This window comes from Vidua chalybeata, chromosome 23, assembly GCF_026979565.1.
Source record: "Vidua chalybeata isolate OUT-0048 chromosome 23, bVidCha1 merged haplotype, whole genome shotgun sequence".
NCBI classification, from domain to species: domain Eukaryota; kingdom Metazoa; phylum Chordata; class Aves; order Passeriformes; family Viduidae; genus Vidua; species Vidua chalybeata.
The window spans coordinates 1,142,443-1,158,520 of NC_071552.1; the positions used below are offsets into that span (position 1 = coordinate 1,142,443).

The 16,078-nt window shown below is 61.1% G+C and overlaps 2 protein-coding genes across 5 annotated transcripts; one reads left to right on the top strand and one right to left on the bottom strand.

Moving 5' to 3' along the window:
• Positions 1-468: 468 nt before the first annotated feature.
• SMIM35 (small integral membrane protein 35) lies at positions 469-8,023 on the bottom strand. 3 transcript variants are annotated; one of them, XM_053963358.1, is made up of 6 exons: positions 7,871-8,023; positions 4,982-5,164; positions 3,500-3,616; positions 3,158-3,191; positions 2,900-3,006; positions 469-2,685 (listed from the first exon to the last, which is right to left on the bottom strand). In XM_053963358.1, exons 2-5 carry the CDS (start codon positions 4,995-4,997, stop codon positions 2,901-2,903), a joined length of 273 nt encoding a protein of 90 aa, XP_053819333.1. In that variant the 5' UTR covers positions 4,998-5,164; positions 7,871-8,023; the 3' UTR covers positions 469-2,685; position 2,900. The 3 variants fall into 3 exon arrangements, with proteins under 3 accessions (XP_053819333.1, XP_053819332.1, XP_053819331.1); XM_053963357.1 differs by lacking the exons at positions 4,982-5,164; positions 7,871-8,023 and having other exon boundaries at positions 3,500-4,158; XM_053963356.1 differs by lacking the exons at positions 3,158-3,191; positions 3,500-3,616; positions 4,982-5,164; positions 7,871-8,023 and having other exon boundaries at positions 2,877-2,981.
• A 740-nt stretch (positions 8,024-8,763) lies between these two features.
• On the top strand, positions 8,764-16,078 carry TMPRSS4 (transmembrane serine protease 4). Of its 2 annotated transcripts, none has more exons than XM_053963354.1 (13): positions 8,764-8,860; positions 12,148-12,178; positions 12,260-12,373; positions 12,515-12,667; positions 12,754-12,883; positions 13,604-13,705; positions 13,792-13,832; positions 14,250-14,409; positions 14,538-14,704; positions 14,901-14,996; positions 15,103-15,242; positions 15,385-15,534; positions 15,672-16,078. In XM_053963354.1, exons 1-13 carry the CDS (start codon positions 8,852-8,854, stop codon positions 15,681-15,683), a joined length of 1,305 nt encoding a protein of 434 aa, XP_053819329.1. In that variant the 5' UTR covers positions 8,764-8,851; the 3' UTR covers positions 15,684-16,078. The 2 variants fall into 2 exon arrangements, with proteins under 2 accessions (XP_053819329.1, XP_053819330.1); XM_053963355.1 differs by lacking the exon at positions 8,764-8,860 and adding an exon at positions 11,935-12,003.

Here is a 16,078-nt window from a genome sequence, read left to right on the forward strand (position 1 = left end):
CAGCCACCCCAGCTGGGGGGAGACAGGGATGGGCTGTGCTGGAGGGGCTCATCCCGACCTCCTCGGGCCACCAAGGACGCGCTCCAGGCCACCTCTGCCTTGTCTGCCCTCCTCAGCAGGGGCTGCAGGGCCACCCTCGGGGCCTGGGCTCATCCTGTGCTTCCACTTCCCCCTTTCCTGGGCCAGCTGGGCTCCTCCTGCTGACGTCCCCACTCCTGATGCCATCCCAGCCTTTCACAACACAGACACTGAAGGCAGCATCAGCGCCCTGCTGCTGGCAGCACGGGGCTCCTGCCCTGCCTGATCCCACACGGACAGGCCAAGGGACTTTCCTGAGCCTCCAGAGACCCTGCGGCACTCAGCCCCTCTGGGAGAGCCCCAGGGAAGGATATGGGATGCACCTAGGAGCCCAGCATGAGGCAGGGCAGTCCTACCCACACTATGGTCTGTGTTCTGCCACTGCTGGATACAGACATTATTTATTGCATTTGTAAATACAGAACGGATGTGGTGTTATTTATTTGGTCCATTTGTCTGTTCATCCTCTCCTAAGGCCAAGCTGAGCTTTCTGTTTCCAGATTTGGACGTTCCCCCATCAGCAAGAGGCAATGTGCCTTTGCCTCATGTGGGGAAGAGCATTTTCACATCAGAGCTGGGAAAAAGGAGAACCAATCCAACTCTCCAGGAAATCCTCACACACCAGAGTTTCTGGGTGGCTCTCCCTGAGGAATTTGTGGGCGCAAGCAGCAGAGGAGCAGCAGGGAAAAGGAGCTGGGCTGCTCCCAGTGATCCCACAGGGATGCACATCCCATGGGACAACACCAGGGAAGGACAGGAGGACAAATCAAACCCAGGGCTGGAGGAAAGACAGCAGTCAGGGCTCTGCTCAGCAACGTGGTGCTCAGCCATAGGCTGGGCTCGATGATCTCAGAAGTCTTTTCCAAACGAATTGATTCTGTGATGCTGTGAACAGCTGTCACCAGAATGGAAACAGGATGAGAGCCAGCAGCTCACCCTGGGCCACCCTCCAGGTCGCAGGGAAGTTTTTCCAAACGTCACTCCATTTCCAGGAACCTCCACGGTGGGAAGTAAAACTGCTGGTGGAAACCCTCCTCGGGGAACGTGGTTTTCAGGTGAAGGGTTTTTTTGTTTTATTTTCAGCTTTTCCAGCACAGGCAGGAGGAGGGGGCTGATCCTTGCTGTGTTTCCTTCTCTTACATCTCACGTGGCACTGCTCACACGTGAGATCCATCCCTGCATCCCACAGGGATGTGGAGGGCACTGGGAGCCTCCTCCTGCCCCTCCACTGGCCCCATCTCTTCTGCCTCTGTGTATTTTGGAGGTTAGATTTTTATTTTTTTTTCAACTTCCTCTGGAAAACGGAGTCATCAAAAGCATGGCTTTTTTCGTTGTTTTTCTTTTAAACGCCGCTGACGTCAGGTCCCATGGCCGGATCCTGCATCACTCAGGGCTCTGCGTGATCCTGCTCACCACGGAGGGCTCCCAGCCCCCAGGAGGTGGCATTTCCCCCTCTCCATGAGCAGTCAGAGGTCTCCTTTCAGCCAGGAGAAAGCCACAGACCACAGGGTTTAGTTTTGATAGCCGAGAGTACAGCTGGTCTGGAAATCCCACTCTGTCCTCACTGGTTTCTCTACACACGTGGCTCTCACGAGTTTTTCTTTGTTTTTCTTCTAAGAGAAACTTGCAAAGAAATTGTCCCAAGGCCCCCCGTGCCTCACCAGCCCCCACTGGCCAAGCAGGGCCCCTCTGTGTGGGCACAGAATCTCCCCACGGCCGTTCCTGTGCTCCAGGCACTCCCACGGCCACTTGTTCTGCTGAGACCAGAGACAACAGGCACAAAAAGTCCAGGAGGAATTTCCACAGGGGCTGAGGCGCTTCCTTGCACTGGGAGTGTGGAGAACCAACTTCCATGGTGGTGCAGGTATTGGATGGAGGAAGAGGAGGAGGAGGAGAGAGAGATTTCCCATTTCCTCGCGGTGTTTTCCGCAGTTGCACAAATCCAGTCACCCCGTTCTGGGGCTCCTCCTCAGCTGGTCCCCTAAGGGGCAGCCTGGTGCCAGGTGTCCGGGTGTGCAGGAGGCTGGGAGGTCTCTGAGCTGTGGGAAACGTGGCTGCTTTCTCCAGGATCAGTGTTGAGGAATCCTGGATGAGGCTGCATCCTCTTCCTCCATCCCAAACAAGGGGAAGCTGCAGCAGTGCTGGCCCAGGCACCTCCTGTGCACCTGTGGCTGTGCAGGGCCGGTGAGAGAATGGCAGGTGGAGGAGGTGCCCAGGGAATTGGTGGAGTTTCCCTCTCTGGAGACATTCCAAACCCACCTGGGTGCGTTCCTGTGTCACCTGCTCCAGGTGACCTTGGGCAGGGGGAGGTTGGACTCCAGAGGTCGCTTCCAGCCCCAAGATTCTGTGATTCTGGGAAGCTTTTTTAGCAACAGAAACTGCACCGCTGCCATTTCGGTCGAAATCCAGCAAATTCAGGGGCTGTTTCTTACAGAAGTGAAAACGGAGGGATTCCCCCTGAGTGGTTTTGGTTGCTTTTTCTGTTGGTGCCGGGCCGTGACTAAGAAGCAGCGAGAGGAAGCTCTGCAAGAGCTCCAGCCCCGTCCCTCTGTCCCTGGCCACACATCCCATCCCAGGGACAGCGGGGAAGGAAACACAAACCAAAGCCTGTGCGGGGAGAAACCAAAACCAGAGCTCAGGGAAAGCCTCTGAAGCCCCAGAGCCACAGGCAGGACTTTTGCTGGAAAAACCTTGGGACTGTCCTGAGGAAAGCTGTGATGCCCAGGGGCTACAAGGCACACAGAGGCTTTAGGCAGAGCACTGGGGGGCAGGGGGGGACAAGGGGATGTCCTTCCTACCTGCTCAGCAGCCCAGCTCTCACCTCACAGCCCCTGGTTGTGGAAGGGCTCGTAGCCACTGCCCGAGGTGCCCAGCGAGCCACTGATGCTGAACGGTGGCACCAGCTCCAGTGCCACCGACCCCAACCCGCTGCAGGGAAAGCAGAGAGGGTCACCAAGCTGCCCGTCCTCCTCCAGCCCCTGCCAACAGCAGAACTGGGTGAGGAGAGGGGTTGTGACACCTTGGCACTGCACAGAGGGAGCTGCCAGCCTGCCCCTGGTCCCCCCATGGCGTCACTCACCGTGAGTGGTAGAGGCTGAAGACAAAGTCAGGCCCTGGGGAGGCAGGAGGAAGAGGAGGGAGAGTGTCAGAGCCATGTGTTGCTTTGCTGTGAGTGGCAGGGTGGGGACAGGCAGGACAGGCAGCAGGACAGCACCAGGACATCGCTGTGCATCCCCCTCCTCACCTCACAGTGCCTCCAGCTTGGCCCCGAGCCCCCTGCACCAGGGGTTCCCATCTCCCGTGTTCCCCACAGCCCAGGCCCTGCAGCCCCGTGCTCTGAGCCCCCCCCCCCATCCCGTTTTGTCCCTCTGTCCCCCTGTCCCCTGCCCTGTCCCCCCGTCCCCTGCCCTGCCGTACTCACGGCGCTGGCCGCGGCCCCGCCGGTACCACCGGATGAAGGTGTAGCCAAAACTCGCCAGGATCAGCAGGGCCAGCCCGATGCCCAAAACAACCCCGATCACCTTGATGGACGCTTGTCCTGGAGAGCAGAGGGAGCAGGGGCTCTGCAGACACACCTCTGGGAGGCCGGGGGTCCCGACTGTCCCCTGCAGGGCACAGGACACCCGGGAGCGGGGGTACAGCTCTCCAGCATGTGCTGTCCCCACGGCGGGGAGGGACTGCACCCGCCAGGGCTGCCAGGACCGTGGCACAGAGATTTCTGCTGTCCCCAAAGCCCCATGACGGAGACCACCGCCGTCCCCAGGTGAGCTGGCAGGTGGGACGGTCACTGGGAAGGGAGGTGGCCACCCTGACCACGCCGTGTCCCCACTGCTGGTCCCGCTCACGCCCTCGTGGGGTGATGCTGCTTTCCTGGTGGCGCTGGAGCCATTTCTGGGCTCGCAGTTCCCTCTAGAGGATGCTTTTGTCAGGACGAGCAGCTGCTGCCGCCAGCACCAGGCCGGGACGGGACACGGCCGGGGCTGCGCGGGACCTGTGCGGGCTCTGCACCGCCCCATCCCTGCCCTCCGCCAGCGGGCTCTGGCAAAATCCAGCACCGACCAATGCTGCCGGAACTGTCAGGACACCACGGTGCCCGGCACAGCCACCGAGCATCGATTCCGGTGCGGACAGCTCTGCTGGGGCTGTGCCAGGAGGGGCGCAGGGGGTTTGGGCGCTGCCCCGCAGCGCGGCCAGCGGAGGGCACAGGGACGGGATTCAATGCGGCCCCGGGAGCGAGGAGACAGCGCAAAGGGATGACCTAAGAGCAGCTAAACTTAGGCAGATGCCAGCGGAGTGAGAACATTTCCCCTGTGGTCACAGTGTTTACGCAGCGAGCGCGGTCCCAGGGACGGACAAACAGCCGGGGGCCGCAGAGCATCGGCCGCAGCTCCCAGGGCTCGCGGGGGAGGAGCAGGACCTGCCCTGCTCTTCTTTCCCTTCCAGCCGGCCCTCCTGGCAGGGCTCAGGGTATGTGGGTGGCAGCGTTTCTGCTGGGGCAGGGCGAGCTGGAGCCCCGCGACCCCCGGTGAGGGCGAGGCCGGGGAGCCGCAGCAGCCGTGACTCACGGCAGGAGCTGCGGGGCAGGAGGAACGTGGTGCAACAGCCTCCCTGAATCAGCCGGCTGCCGAAACTGCCCCGTCCCCACGCCCACTGCCCGTGGGAGGGTGACGGCGGCGTGCCCGGGCCCTGCCCCGTGCCGTGGGAGGTGTCCCTGCCCTGGCACCCTCGGCAGCAGAGATGGCCACATCCCAGGGGATGGCTCTGAGCAGCACTGCTGGGGCACAGCCCCAGCGGCAGTGAGCCCCAGCTCATGGGGCAGGGGGGAGGAAGGTCACCAAAGCACTGCCCATGCCATGAACATCCCACCTCTGCCCCGGGAAGGGGGAAAAGGCCACCTGCTCACCTGTCGGGGGGTCCATGTCCCGGTGTGCCTTGTCTGCTGTGCCACGGGAGCTGCTCTCAGTTATCCCAGCCTGGAGCTGCTGCTGCAGAGCCCTGTCTGTGCTGGAGCCTGCCACGTCCTGCCTGTCCCCTGGTGACACTCCCTGCAGCGAGGTTGGGCACCAGTCCTGGCCCACTGGTCCAACTGGTTCACAGGGAGAAAGCAGAGGAGCTGCAGCAGACACGACCGGGGGCACATCGCCGTGCCCAGCCTGCCTGTGTGGGCAGCTCTGCCCTCCCGCTGCTGGAAGAGGCTGAACTGGGAGTACTGGGAGCCTGAGGGCCAGGGACACCCTGGACACACGTGTGTCCAGCTCTGGCAAGGTGCCCGAGTGGCCGTGTCCTCCGATTGCCACCTCCCAGCAAGACCAGAGCCAGGGAGGTGGCAGAGACCCACACAGAACCCAGGCTGGGGGACTCAGGCAGGACCCCAGGGGACAGGGGTGACCCTCAGCAGCTGCCCCCAGTCAGACACATCCCAGAGTGATGCACTTAGAGCTCTACTTGATCATCTCCTCAAAGTCCCAAACCAGAGCATCACTCGGGAATCAGCCCCTGTTTGTGGAAAGAGGGAAAACCACCTCCTGTGGCTGCAGGGAAAAGTGACCAAAAAACAGCTGGAACCTGGGCAAAACTCCTCCCTGCTTCGTGCTGCTGTGCCAGGCACGGTCTCCAACCCTGCCGTGCCCCACATCAGTGGCTGTGGGTGGCCAGGGCAGGAGCCAAGCCCTGAGCAGCTCTGCCAACCTCGGTGCCAAGAGCAGCAGTGGGGCCTGAGGGGTGCAGAGCCAGCAGAGCACAGAGAGGACAGCAGGAATTGCAGCCCCCGGGGGCTGGCAGCGCTCCCTGCCTTGGAGAGGACAGGGTGAGGGGTGGGTGTATTGTAAATGCAGGTGAACCTGGTGGGAAGAAATGCTGATGTCTGACTCCAGTTCAGGAGGCTGAATGATTTATCTATTAGAACTATGCTATAATACATTGATATACTGTTTAAAGGAGATACTAAAACTACAAACCTACTTGTTCTAACTACCAAATCTAACTCACAACTCGTGACCCTCTCTGAGAGCCCAGCCACAGTGGGTTGGATTGGATTGGATTGGATTGGATTGGATTGGATTGGATTGGGTTGGGTTGGGTTGGATTGGGTTGGGTTGGGTTGGATTGCTTTGGATTGGATTGGATTGGATTGGATTGGATTGGATTGGGTTGGATTGGATTGGATTGGATTGGGTTGGATTGGGTTGGGTTGGGTTGGATTGCTTTGGATTGGATTGGATTGGATTGGATTGGGTTGGGTTGGATTGGGTTGGATTGGGTTGGGTTGGATTGGATTGGGTTGGATTGGATTGGGTTGGATTGGATTGGATTGGATTGGGTTGGGTTGGATTGGATTGGATTGGATTGGATTGGATTGGATTGGGTTGGGTTGGATTGGATTGGATTGGGTTGGATTGGATTGGGTTGGATTGGATTGGATTGGATTGGGTTGGGTTGGGTTGGATTGGATTGGATTGGATTGGGTTGGGTTGGATTGGGTTGGATTGGATTGGATTGGGTTGGATTGGATTGGGTTGGATTGGATTGGATTGGATTGGATTGCATTGGATTGGATTGGATTGGATTGGATTGGATTGGATTGGATTGGGTTGGGTTGGGTTGGGTTGGGTTGGATTGGATTGGATTGGGTTGGGTTGGATTGGATTGGATTGGATTGGATTGGATTGGGTTGGATTGGATTGGATTGGATTGGATTGGATTGGGTTGGGTTGGGTTGGATTGGATTGGATTGGGTTGGATTGGATTGGATTGGATTGGATTGGATTGGGTTGGATTGGGTTGGGTTGGGTTGGGTTGGGTTGGATTGGATTGGATTGGATTGGGTTGGATTGGATTGGATTGGGTTGGGTTGGATTGGATTGGGTTGGATTGGGTTGGATTGGGTTGGATTGGATTGGGTTGGATTGGGTTGGATTGGATTGGATTGGATTGGATTGGGTTGGGTTGGATTGGGTTGGGTTGGGTTGGGTTGGATTGGGTTGGATTGGATTGGATTGGATTGGATTGGGTTGGGTTGGGTTGGATTGGGTTGGATTGGATTGGATTGGATTGGGTTGGATTGGCCACCAGGCCCAAACAATCCTCACCAGAATCCAACCAAGCAATCACCCCAGGTAAACAATTCTCCACACACATTCCACATGGGAAAAACAAGGAGCAGAAATAGAAATTGTTTTCTCTTTCTTCTCTCTGTGCTCCTCTATGAAAAAATCCTGAGAGAGACAAGAATGTGCCTGCCACGTGTGTCCGTGTGGCTCAGGGTCACTCAGAGCCCTGGGCCAGCCCGGCCTGACCTCTGCCTGACCCCACTGGAGCCCGATGCCCAGAAACCGGTGCCATGCCCGGCTGGGGGAGCAGGGAAGGGTGACTGGCTGCAAACGCAGCCGCTCTCCAGGAAGCAAAGCCCCGGGGGCACGCGGGGCTGTGACACAACCCCCGCAGAGCTGAGCTGTGTCCTCGGGGCCTTCACGTCCCCGAGGGAGGACTGGCTGCTCCTGCCGTGCCACCGCTCCTGGCCTGCTCTCCCTTCCACGGCAGCAGGGCTGGCACCGGGATGCTCTGGCGAGGCTGCCAGGACCTGCCAGCTGCACCAGGAAGCCAAGGCCAGCCCAGCCCCCACCGCTGCAGCCCCTGAAACATTTTTCAACCTGAAATGTGCCACAGTAGCCCAGTAGGCTGCCCCCCTACATCCCACATCCTCTGGGCATCACATGGACCACGAGGGCTGAGGTCCCCACAGCTCCCAGGGGGGCTGGATCCTCGGTGTGAGTGTGGGGAGGGTGCCCCTTACCTGCAGAGCCACAGGTGGATGCCAGGCCAGGTTGTGGGAGCGGGCAGGATCCCTGCTGGCAGGGGTGAGCTGGCACAGCGATGGCACAGCTTCCCGAGGAGTTGCAGGCCGTGGGTGCTCTGCTGTGTGCCGCTGGCAGCAGCGGGACCGTTGGGAAAGCTGGATTTCCACAGGAGAAGGGGGCAATTAGCTGCTCGGCACATCCTGCACACCCAGCACGTCCAGCATGAGTGTGCAGAGGGCAGCCAGCAGCCTCCCCGACCCCAGCCTGCTCCCTGGGCCACCCTCACCCCCCGGGGGTGCTGCCTGCTGCACACCTCAACCTCCCTCCCATCCTGCCAGGCTAAGCAAACCGCTCCATCCCACAGGAAATGGTTATTCCTGGATAATCACAGATCCATGACCCTCAGCCGTCCCCGTGGTCACCCCATGGTGCCCCCCCTTGCAGCCTGGGGTGACATTCCATGGGCACCCACCTTTAACCCGCCCCAGCCCTGCCAGCCGTGACCTGGGGACACACAGCCCGAGTGACCCAGAGCACAAACTCTCCTCCTTTCCTCCTCCACCTACTCAAACCTCGGTTTGACAACAACCCAGCGCAACGCGGAAGAGCCGGACAAAGAGCGGGACGGCAGTGGATCCTCTTATCATCAGGAGGAGCAGGAAAAATCAGTTCCTTCACTTCTGATAAGCTATTTGGTGACAGCAGCCCCGCAGGTGAGTCACCTGCCGTGGCAGATGCTCGGGAGATTACCGCCGGTGGTGGTGCTGCTGATAGACCGGTGTTGTATTACAATACAAACCAGAATTCCTGTTTCACAACTCCCCTTGTGGGTTTTAAGGAGGGCCGGGGCGGTCCTGCCCCAGTGTGAGCACGGCGTGGGCACGGAGCGCAGGCAGCGCAGGGAGCATCGCCTCCCGTGTCCCGCACCGGGGACATCTGCCGGGTTTCCGCGGGCGGAGGGAGCACGCCGGAGCTGGATGGACATGGTGAGTCACTGCCCGCGCTGCCCCCGGCCCCGCCGTGGGCCCCAAACCCCCGCACACCCCGCCCGGAGCGGTGCTGAGGGGATGGGGCAGCCCAGGCCCAGGGAGCTGCTGCTCCCCAGCAGCCAAGGAAGGGTTTCCCTCTGTTCCTCACACCCCTCCGTGGCTGCACACGGTGTTTGGGTACCCCCCGAGCTCTTGCTCCCACATATCTGGGGCTGCCTTTCCCTCTCCCGGCCCGGGGAACAGACAAGCAAGGCCGTGTCCCCCATGGCAAGGGGAACAGGGCCTTCCAAAGGGTCTTATCCCACTCCTGGGCACCGCCTGGGGGAGAGCCAGGCCCTCCCAGCCCCCAGCACAGCTGCCAGGACCTCTGCTCAGCACAGGGGACACACCTGCAGCGCCCTGTGCAGGGAAAGCCACGGCCACCAAACCCCAGCCTGGCACGCAGTTCCTCCCTGGGAGGGAGACACTTCCCCAAGAGGGCAGACACGTAGGACCAAGCTCGCCGGGCACTGCAAAACCCTCCACCAGCAGCACAGCGGGACATCAACCCCGTCAGGGTGGGGAACCCACTCCCTGCAGTGCCTGCACACACCCACGGGTTAAATCCCCGCAGCCAAGGAGTCACGCTGGGAAATCTGATGGCCCTGAGAAGCTCGGCAAGGCCAGCTCGGCACACCCTGCACCCCCAGCACGGACCCTGCGCTGAAAGGGGGGAGGAGGTTCCGCAGAGCTCCACGGCTCCTGGGCTGGCACTGGCACAGCTGGAGCCTGGGATGGCCATGGGGACGTGAAGGGCTCCAGGAGAACGCAGCAAGGGAGCTCAATTAGTCAGGGTAGCACGGAGCTCTGCAGGAAATCATGTGCCTCCACGCCACACAGGAGCGGGCACGGCCCTCGCCTTGCTTTGGATTTAACCAGTGCAGCTCTTGCTTGTGGTGGGGCCTTGAGAGGAGTCATGGAGAGGCAGCTCCAAGCTCTGAATCCCTTTGAAACAGAAGAGGTTCATGGACTGAAGAAATGCAAAAAACAAAAAACCCCAAAACCCTATAATCGCCCATCTCATCAGCATCCACACCAGGCCTGGTGTCTTGGAAAGGACTCCAGCTGTGGATGACATGATGGGGACAACCATGGGCAGTGTGGGGACAGAGGGACAGCCGTGCTGCTGCAGTGGGGCCTGGAGGATCCATCTCGGCCTGGGACCGTTCCCGCAGGATCCCGTTAGGATCCCATTATCCAGGTGGTGCCCGGCTCAGGCCCAGGTGACACAGGAGGTCAGCATGAGGAAGGACCAGCCCCACGTGCCCGGGGCTGGCAGAGGTTGGTGCAGCATTACAAAACTCCCCAGGCCTCCGGGAGTTCTTCCCTTCTCTGCAGAGAAGCGGCTCAGGAAGGGCAGCCCAGGTGGGAGATGCAGGACCCAGGTTCCCCTTCCCACCCTGCCCTCCTGCTCCCAGCAGCTCCCTGCCACCAGGAAACAGGCTCTGCACCCCAGGAGCTGAGCAGAGCCCGTCCAGGGGTGGGGAATTTGGCACAAGCTGCCCACACTCGGCACGGGTGCCAGCTGAGCCTGGCTTTGGGAGGAAGGCTGCTGGCATTTCCTCAAGGAGCCAGACTGCAGCGTGCTGGGACACAGCCACATGGCACCAGGCAGGACCCAGTCCTCCCCTGCACAGGTCGCTGCTTGTTCCCAAAACCAGCAGCCCCAGCCAAGCTGCAGGGACACGACAGCTCCTGGCTCACAAAGCCAGCCTGCCTTTGTGAGCTAACTCAGGGATAATGGCCTGGCACTTGCTGTAAAATCCTGCTAGAAGGGTGTGCGTGCATGGCTAAACATGCCCTGGCACGGTGACCAGGGCAGGGAGGGCTCACCTCTCCTCTGACCTTGGCACACAGCCCCCTTCAGCTGTGCCACATCCCCAGTGCCCCCACACTGCTCTGCCAGGCCCCGGGATGGCACAGGGCCCTCTGCTCTCCTTGGGCGTGACCAACAGCATCGCCTCCAAACCTGTGCTGCTCTTGGAGTTCAGTTGGAGCAAAGGCTTCCAGAGCCCAAACCCTCCTGGATCTGTGGGTTGAACCTTCCTTACCTCTGCTCACACAAAAACCTTGTCTTACCTGTGGCGTCAGAGTCCAGAAGCAACAGGAGAAGAGAAGAGAAGAGAAGAGAAGAGAAGAGAAGAGAAGAGAAGAGAAGAGAAGAGAAGAGAAGAGAGAAGAGAAGAGAAGAGAAGAGAAGAGAAGAGAAGAGAAGAGAAGAGAAGAGAAGAGAAGAGAAGAGAAGAGAAGAGAAGAGAAGAGAAGAGAAGAGAAGAGAAGAGAAGAGAAGAGAAGAGAAGAGAAGAGAAGAGAAGAGAAGAGAAGAGAGAAGAGAAGAGCTCACCGGGGCTGGCAGGGTAAGGAAGGCAGCAGGCTCAGTGCAGCAGGAACACCTTTCCAAACGGCTGCTCTGTGGCACGGCACAACCACGGCTGGAAAACACAGAACAGACACGGACAGCGCCCACCTGAACCCTCCCGAAGGGGCTCTGGGCTTCAGCCCACCCACCACCCACCGAGCAGGGACTCACAGCACCTGCCCTGCCATGGCCGGGGCTTTCCAGTACAAGGAGTTGTTGCAGGAGGATAACTCCGAGGAGCTCAAGCGGATCGATGCCTGAGTCATCCCCACTCCAGCCAGGGCTGTGTTTACCCGGTATCTTAGCAGCGGCACAGCCCTCCCTCCCTGCCTCCCTCCCTGCCTCCCTCCCTGCCCTGGTTCCCCTGGCTCGGGCTGGTTCCTGCGGTGCTCCTGCAGCCCGGCAGGGAGCACCCGGGCTGTGCCACCCGCTTCTGACCCTTCCGGAGCCACAACCCCCCGTCGTGGCATGCCCGTGTGCCACAGCCCCGCAGGCGTGTGTATTTTGACTCAGGGTGTCTGTGCACATCAGAAAGAGCCGCTTTCACAACATCCGTGACTTTTGAAGCCTCAGGTGTGTTAATGACAGTAACTATACCACTGAGAGCCGGTTACTGGAACTGCACAGGTGGTGTCTACGGGAACGAGGTGGCAGGTGACCCTGGGTGACCCAGAGCCAGGCGTGGTCACGGCAGGACAAGCCACCCCCATTCCCAGCAGCTCTAAAGCCACCTCAGGTGAAGGTGGGGCCAGTTTCCCTGCTCCCCTCCCTGGGCTGTGAGCTCACCACGGGGCCAACTACCCTGCCCACAGCTGACCCTTCTGCCTTCCAGCTGCTTTTTGCCTGCAGGTTCAGCTCATGACTGGTTTTCCTCTCTGGTTTGCAGGACTCGGCCTCGGAGCGGCTCAACGGCAGAGGTAACACCGGTGGGAGCTGGGAGAGATGAGAGGTGCCGGGCTGAGCCCGGCCATGCAGGGCCACGCTCCTCTGTGTTGCAGGTCCCTGCATGAGACCCAAATCCTCCAGGGCACCGGGGTCCTTCAAGCGGGTCGGGATCCTTGTCCTGGCCGTGGTGCTCACCCTCGCCTGCCTGGTCGCCATCGGGTTCCTGGGTACAGTTCCTGATCTCTCCCCCTCCTTCCCCATGGCCACGGCTCAGCCAACACAGACCCAGCTCCTTGCTGATCCCCCCGTGGCAGCCCCGGGCCTGCCCAGGAGCTGGAGCTCAGCACTGAGCCCCCCTCTCCCTCTAGTGAAGATTTACCTGGACCACCACTACCTGCTCTGCAAGCAGCCCCTGAAGCTGGTGCCGCTGAAGCGGGTGTGTGACGGGCAGCTGGACTGTCTGCAGGGCGAGGACGAGGCCAACTGTCCCCAGTGGGTCCCTGAGGGGTCACCAGCCGGGGGTGAGTGCAGGACACCCCTCCAGAGCTCGGGGGGCTGGGCTGCTGCGGCCACCCCGTGCCAAAGCTGACTTTGTGTCTGCCTCCAGCCCGCGTTTCCAAAGACAGATCCATCCTGCAGGTGCTCCAGAGCCACACTGGAACCTGGTCCTGTGTGTGCCACGACCACTTCACCCCGGCGCTGGCCAGAGCTGCCTGTGAGCAGATGGGCTACAGCAGGTACCCGGCTGCTTCCCCTGCCTCACCTTCCCTCTTCCTTAAAAGCTCTTCTGGAGCGGGGCTCTGCTAATCTGTGAAGCACTCAGAGCTCTGCACTAATGGTTTCAGTCCATCCCCAGCACTCAGAGCACTCTGTGAGTCCCCAGGAGCTGGCTCGGAGCCCTGGCAGCCTCCCGTGAGAGCAGAGTGCTGTGCCCTGCTCTGTCACAGCCCACGGGCACCCTGCCCTGCTCCTGCTCTGCCTCCGTGCCCCCTACCTGCAGCTCTGCCCTCCCCAGAGCAGCCCAGGGTCTCGCTGCCAACACAGCTCACCTGGGGAGCGAGGCTCAGGGCCCTGCACTTCCCTCTGAAGATGGATTCTGGTGTTTGAGCCACTGTAGGAGCCCAGACTGAGTCCAACCCAGCATTTTCCAGGCCCAAAAAGTCAGCGACTGAGGCTTTGAACACAGGTCCCAAATGTCACAACAGCAAAGAGCTCCCTGAGCTCTCCCACCTGCTCACTCCTCTGCCCAGGAGTGGGGAACGCTCTCCCCTCCTTCAGCTGCTCCTGTCCCTGTTCCTGGGCTCAGTGTCCCGGCCCTCCAGGCTGTGACATCCCCACTTTGGCACCCCTGTCCCCAGAAGCCCCTTTTTCCTTTGGGATCCAGGCTCCCGAGGCGCTGAGGCACCAGTGCCTGTCCTCCCCCACCCCTGAAGCCCTGTCCCCCCCGTGTCTTCCAGCACCCCAGCTTTCCAGGGCGTGGAGGCGAGCGCAGGGCAGCCGCTGCCTCCCCGCGAGGTCGTGCTGAGCAACGGGAGCCTCCAGGTGCTCGAGCCAGGCAGGTGAGTGGGGACTGTGTGGACCCCGAGCAGGAGCCTCCGGTGCCTGGCAGAGGAGCCAAATCCAGCTCTCTTCCTTCCTCCTGCAGGAAATGCCTCTCGGGCTTGGTTGTGTCACTCTTTTGTTCCAGTAAGTACCAAGCTGGTGGCTGGGCCTTGTGGGCACTGGGGCCTCGTCCTGCTCCAGGTCCTCGCTCCTGGCACGGCCCCGTGGGAGCGTGGCTCCATCCCAAGCCCGTTCAGCAGTGTTTGCACGAGGAGAGATGGATTTAAGCACTGCTCACCTCGTTAAGGCAGCACAAACCTCCCAGCAATGAAACCCCTGAGGGAGGCTTACCCCGCTGCCTGCATGGGTTTACCTTTACCAGCGACCTGCCCTGATTAAACTAATTATCCCGGGGGGTGCTGGAGCAGGCAGGGGGTGGCTGGACCCCTTCCAGCAAGCCTGGGGACGAGGGGTGACAGCGGCGCTGCGGGGATGAGGCACCCTGGCCGCGCTCCTGCCGCCGGGAGCCTCCTTTGCTGTGTCCCTCGTGTCCCCCGACAGACTGCGGGCAGAGCGTGCGGACCCCGCGGGTGCTGGGGGGCAGCCCGGCCGCCATCGAGGCGTGGCCCTGGCAGGTCAGCCTGCAGTACAGGAAGGAGCACATCTGCGGGGGCAGCATCATCGGGCCCGGCTGGGTGCTGACGGCCGCGCACTGCTTCACGTGAGTGCGCAGCGCCCCGCCGGCTCCGAGCGGCGCTGCTGGAATCTCCTGCGCTTAAACAGCTCCCGCGGGGCTCTGTGCCCGTCCCCGCGGGGGGCACGAGCGGTGACAGCGCCGTCTGTGCACAGGAACAACCCCATCATCCAGAGCTGGCGTGTGAAGGCCGGCTCCGACCTCCTGTCGGGCGCTGCCACCATCGCCGTGGAGAAGGTGTTCCTGGCGGAGGTGACACCTGCGTCCCCCAAGGACAACGACATCGCCCTGGTGAAGCTGAGCTCCCCCGTGCATGACTCAGGTGGGCCTGGCAAAGTGTCACAAGTCACAAGTGTCCCCTGTTGGCACTGAGCATCGGGCTGGGATGGAGATGCCCGGCGTGGCAGCGTTCCATGGGCACCGGGCGCTGGAGCAGGGAGTGGGGTGCCCAGCTGGTGGCTGTCCCCAGCCAGTCTGGGCCCCTTCCCTGTGAGCCCCGCCTCACATCTCCTTTCCAGACAGCACCAAGCCCATCTGCCTGCCCTATTTTGATGAGGAGCTGGTGCCGGGCACACCCCTGTGGGTGATCGGCTGGGGCTACACAGAGGAGCGCGGTGAGTGGCACAGCGTGGGGGTGACAGGGACAAGGCAGAGCCCCCAGCACTGCCGGCAGGAGCAGCGGGGCTGGTGGGTCCCTCTGAGAGGCCGTGTGTCACCCAGGGAAGCTGTCGGAGCGCCTGCAGCAGGCTGAGGTGGAGCTCATCGACAAGAGGAGCTGCAACGTGGCCGCCTACCACGGCGATGTCACCGACAGGATGCTGTGTGCCGGCCTGCCCCAGGGCGGCGTGGACACCTGCCAGGTGGGGGCCTGGGCTGGACACGGGGCTGGGCGGGTCCCTACCCATCCGTGCCTCGGCTCCTTCGAGGGAAGAGCTGTTCTGGGGACGGCTGCTGCGAGGGCTGTGGCTCTGCGGGGCCATCCTGAGGGTCTGTCCTTGCCAGGGGGACAGCGGCGGGCCCCTCCTGTACTCGGGCGGGCACTGGCAGGTCGTGGGCATCGTCAGCTGGGGCCAGGGCTGCGGGACCCCCAGCACACCCGGCGTCTACACCAGTGTCCGTGCCTACCTGGACTGGATCTACGCCGTGCGCAGGGTCAGTGCCGTCCTGCCCGGGGAGACGGGCAGCTCCCTTCAGCTGAGCTGCCTCCCGAAGGACACAGCTGCTTTCCTCTTGCTTTTGGCTGCCCTGTCAAAGCTTTCAATTCCTTCTGTGCCTCTCTCTCCTCGCAGTCGGAGCTCTGAGACCTGCCGGAACAGGTCGCTCCTCGCCCCGAGCCTCCCTTCCCATCCCTCTGCCCTTGCTCTGGCAGCAACAGGGCCGTGGATCTCCAGCCGTGGAAGGTGAGCAGAGGCTCCCAAATCCTCGCTGGCAGCTGTGATTTAGGGTGCCAGAGCCCAGCCAAGGAGGCAAAGGGTGACTCGGAGTGGCGGCCACTGATCCCGTGAAGGAATCTCACTGGCCCAAGCTCCCTTCCGGAGAAAGATTAATTTATTGCCCTGTGCTGACCCCGCTGTGGCAGTTTGGCTCCTGGGGGGCCAAGCTGCTGTCAGCTCACTCCTGTTGTACAGAGAGAAATGATGTTTGTGCTTTACAGCGTCCCCCTATTCCCATTAAAGGAAAGGATTTGTTTTTTTCA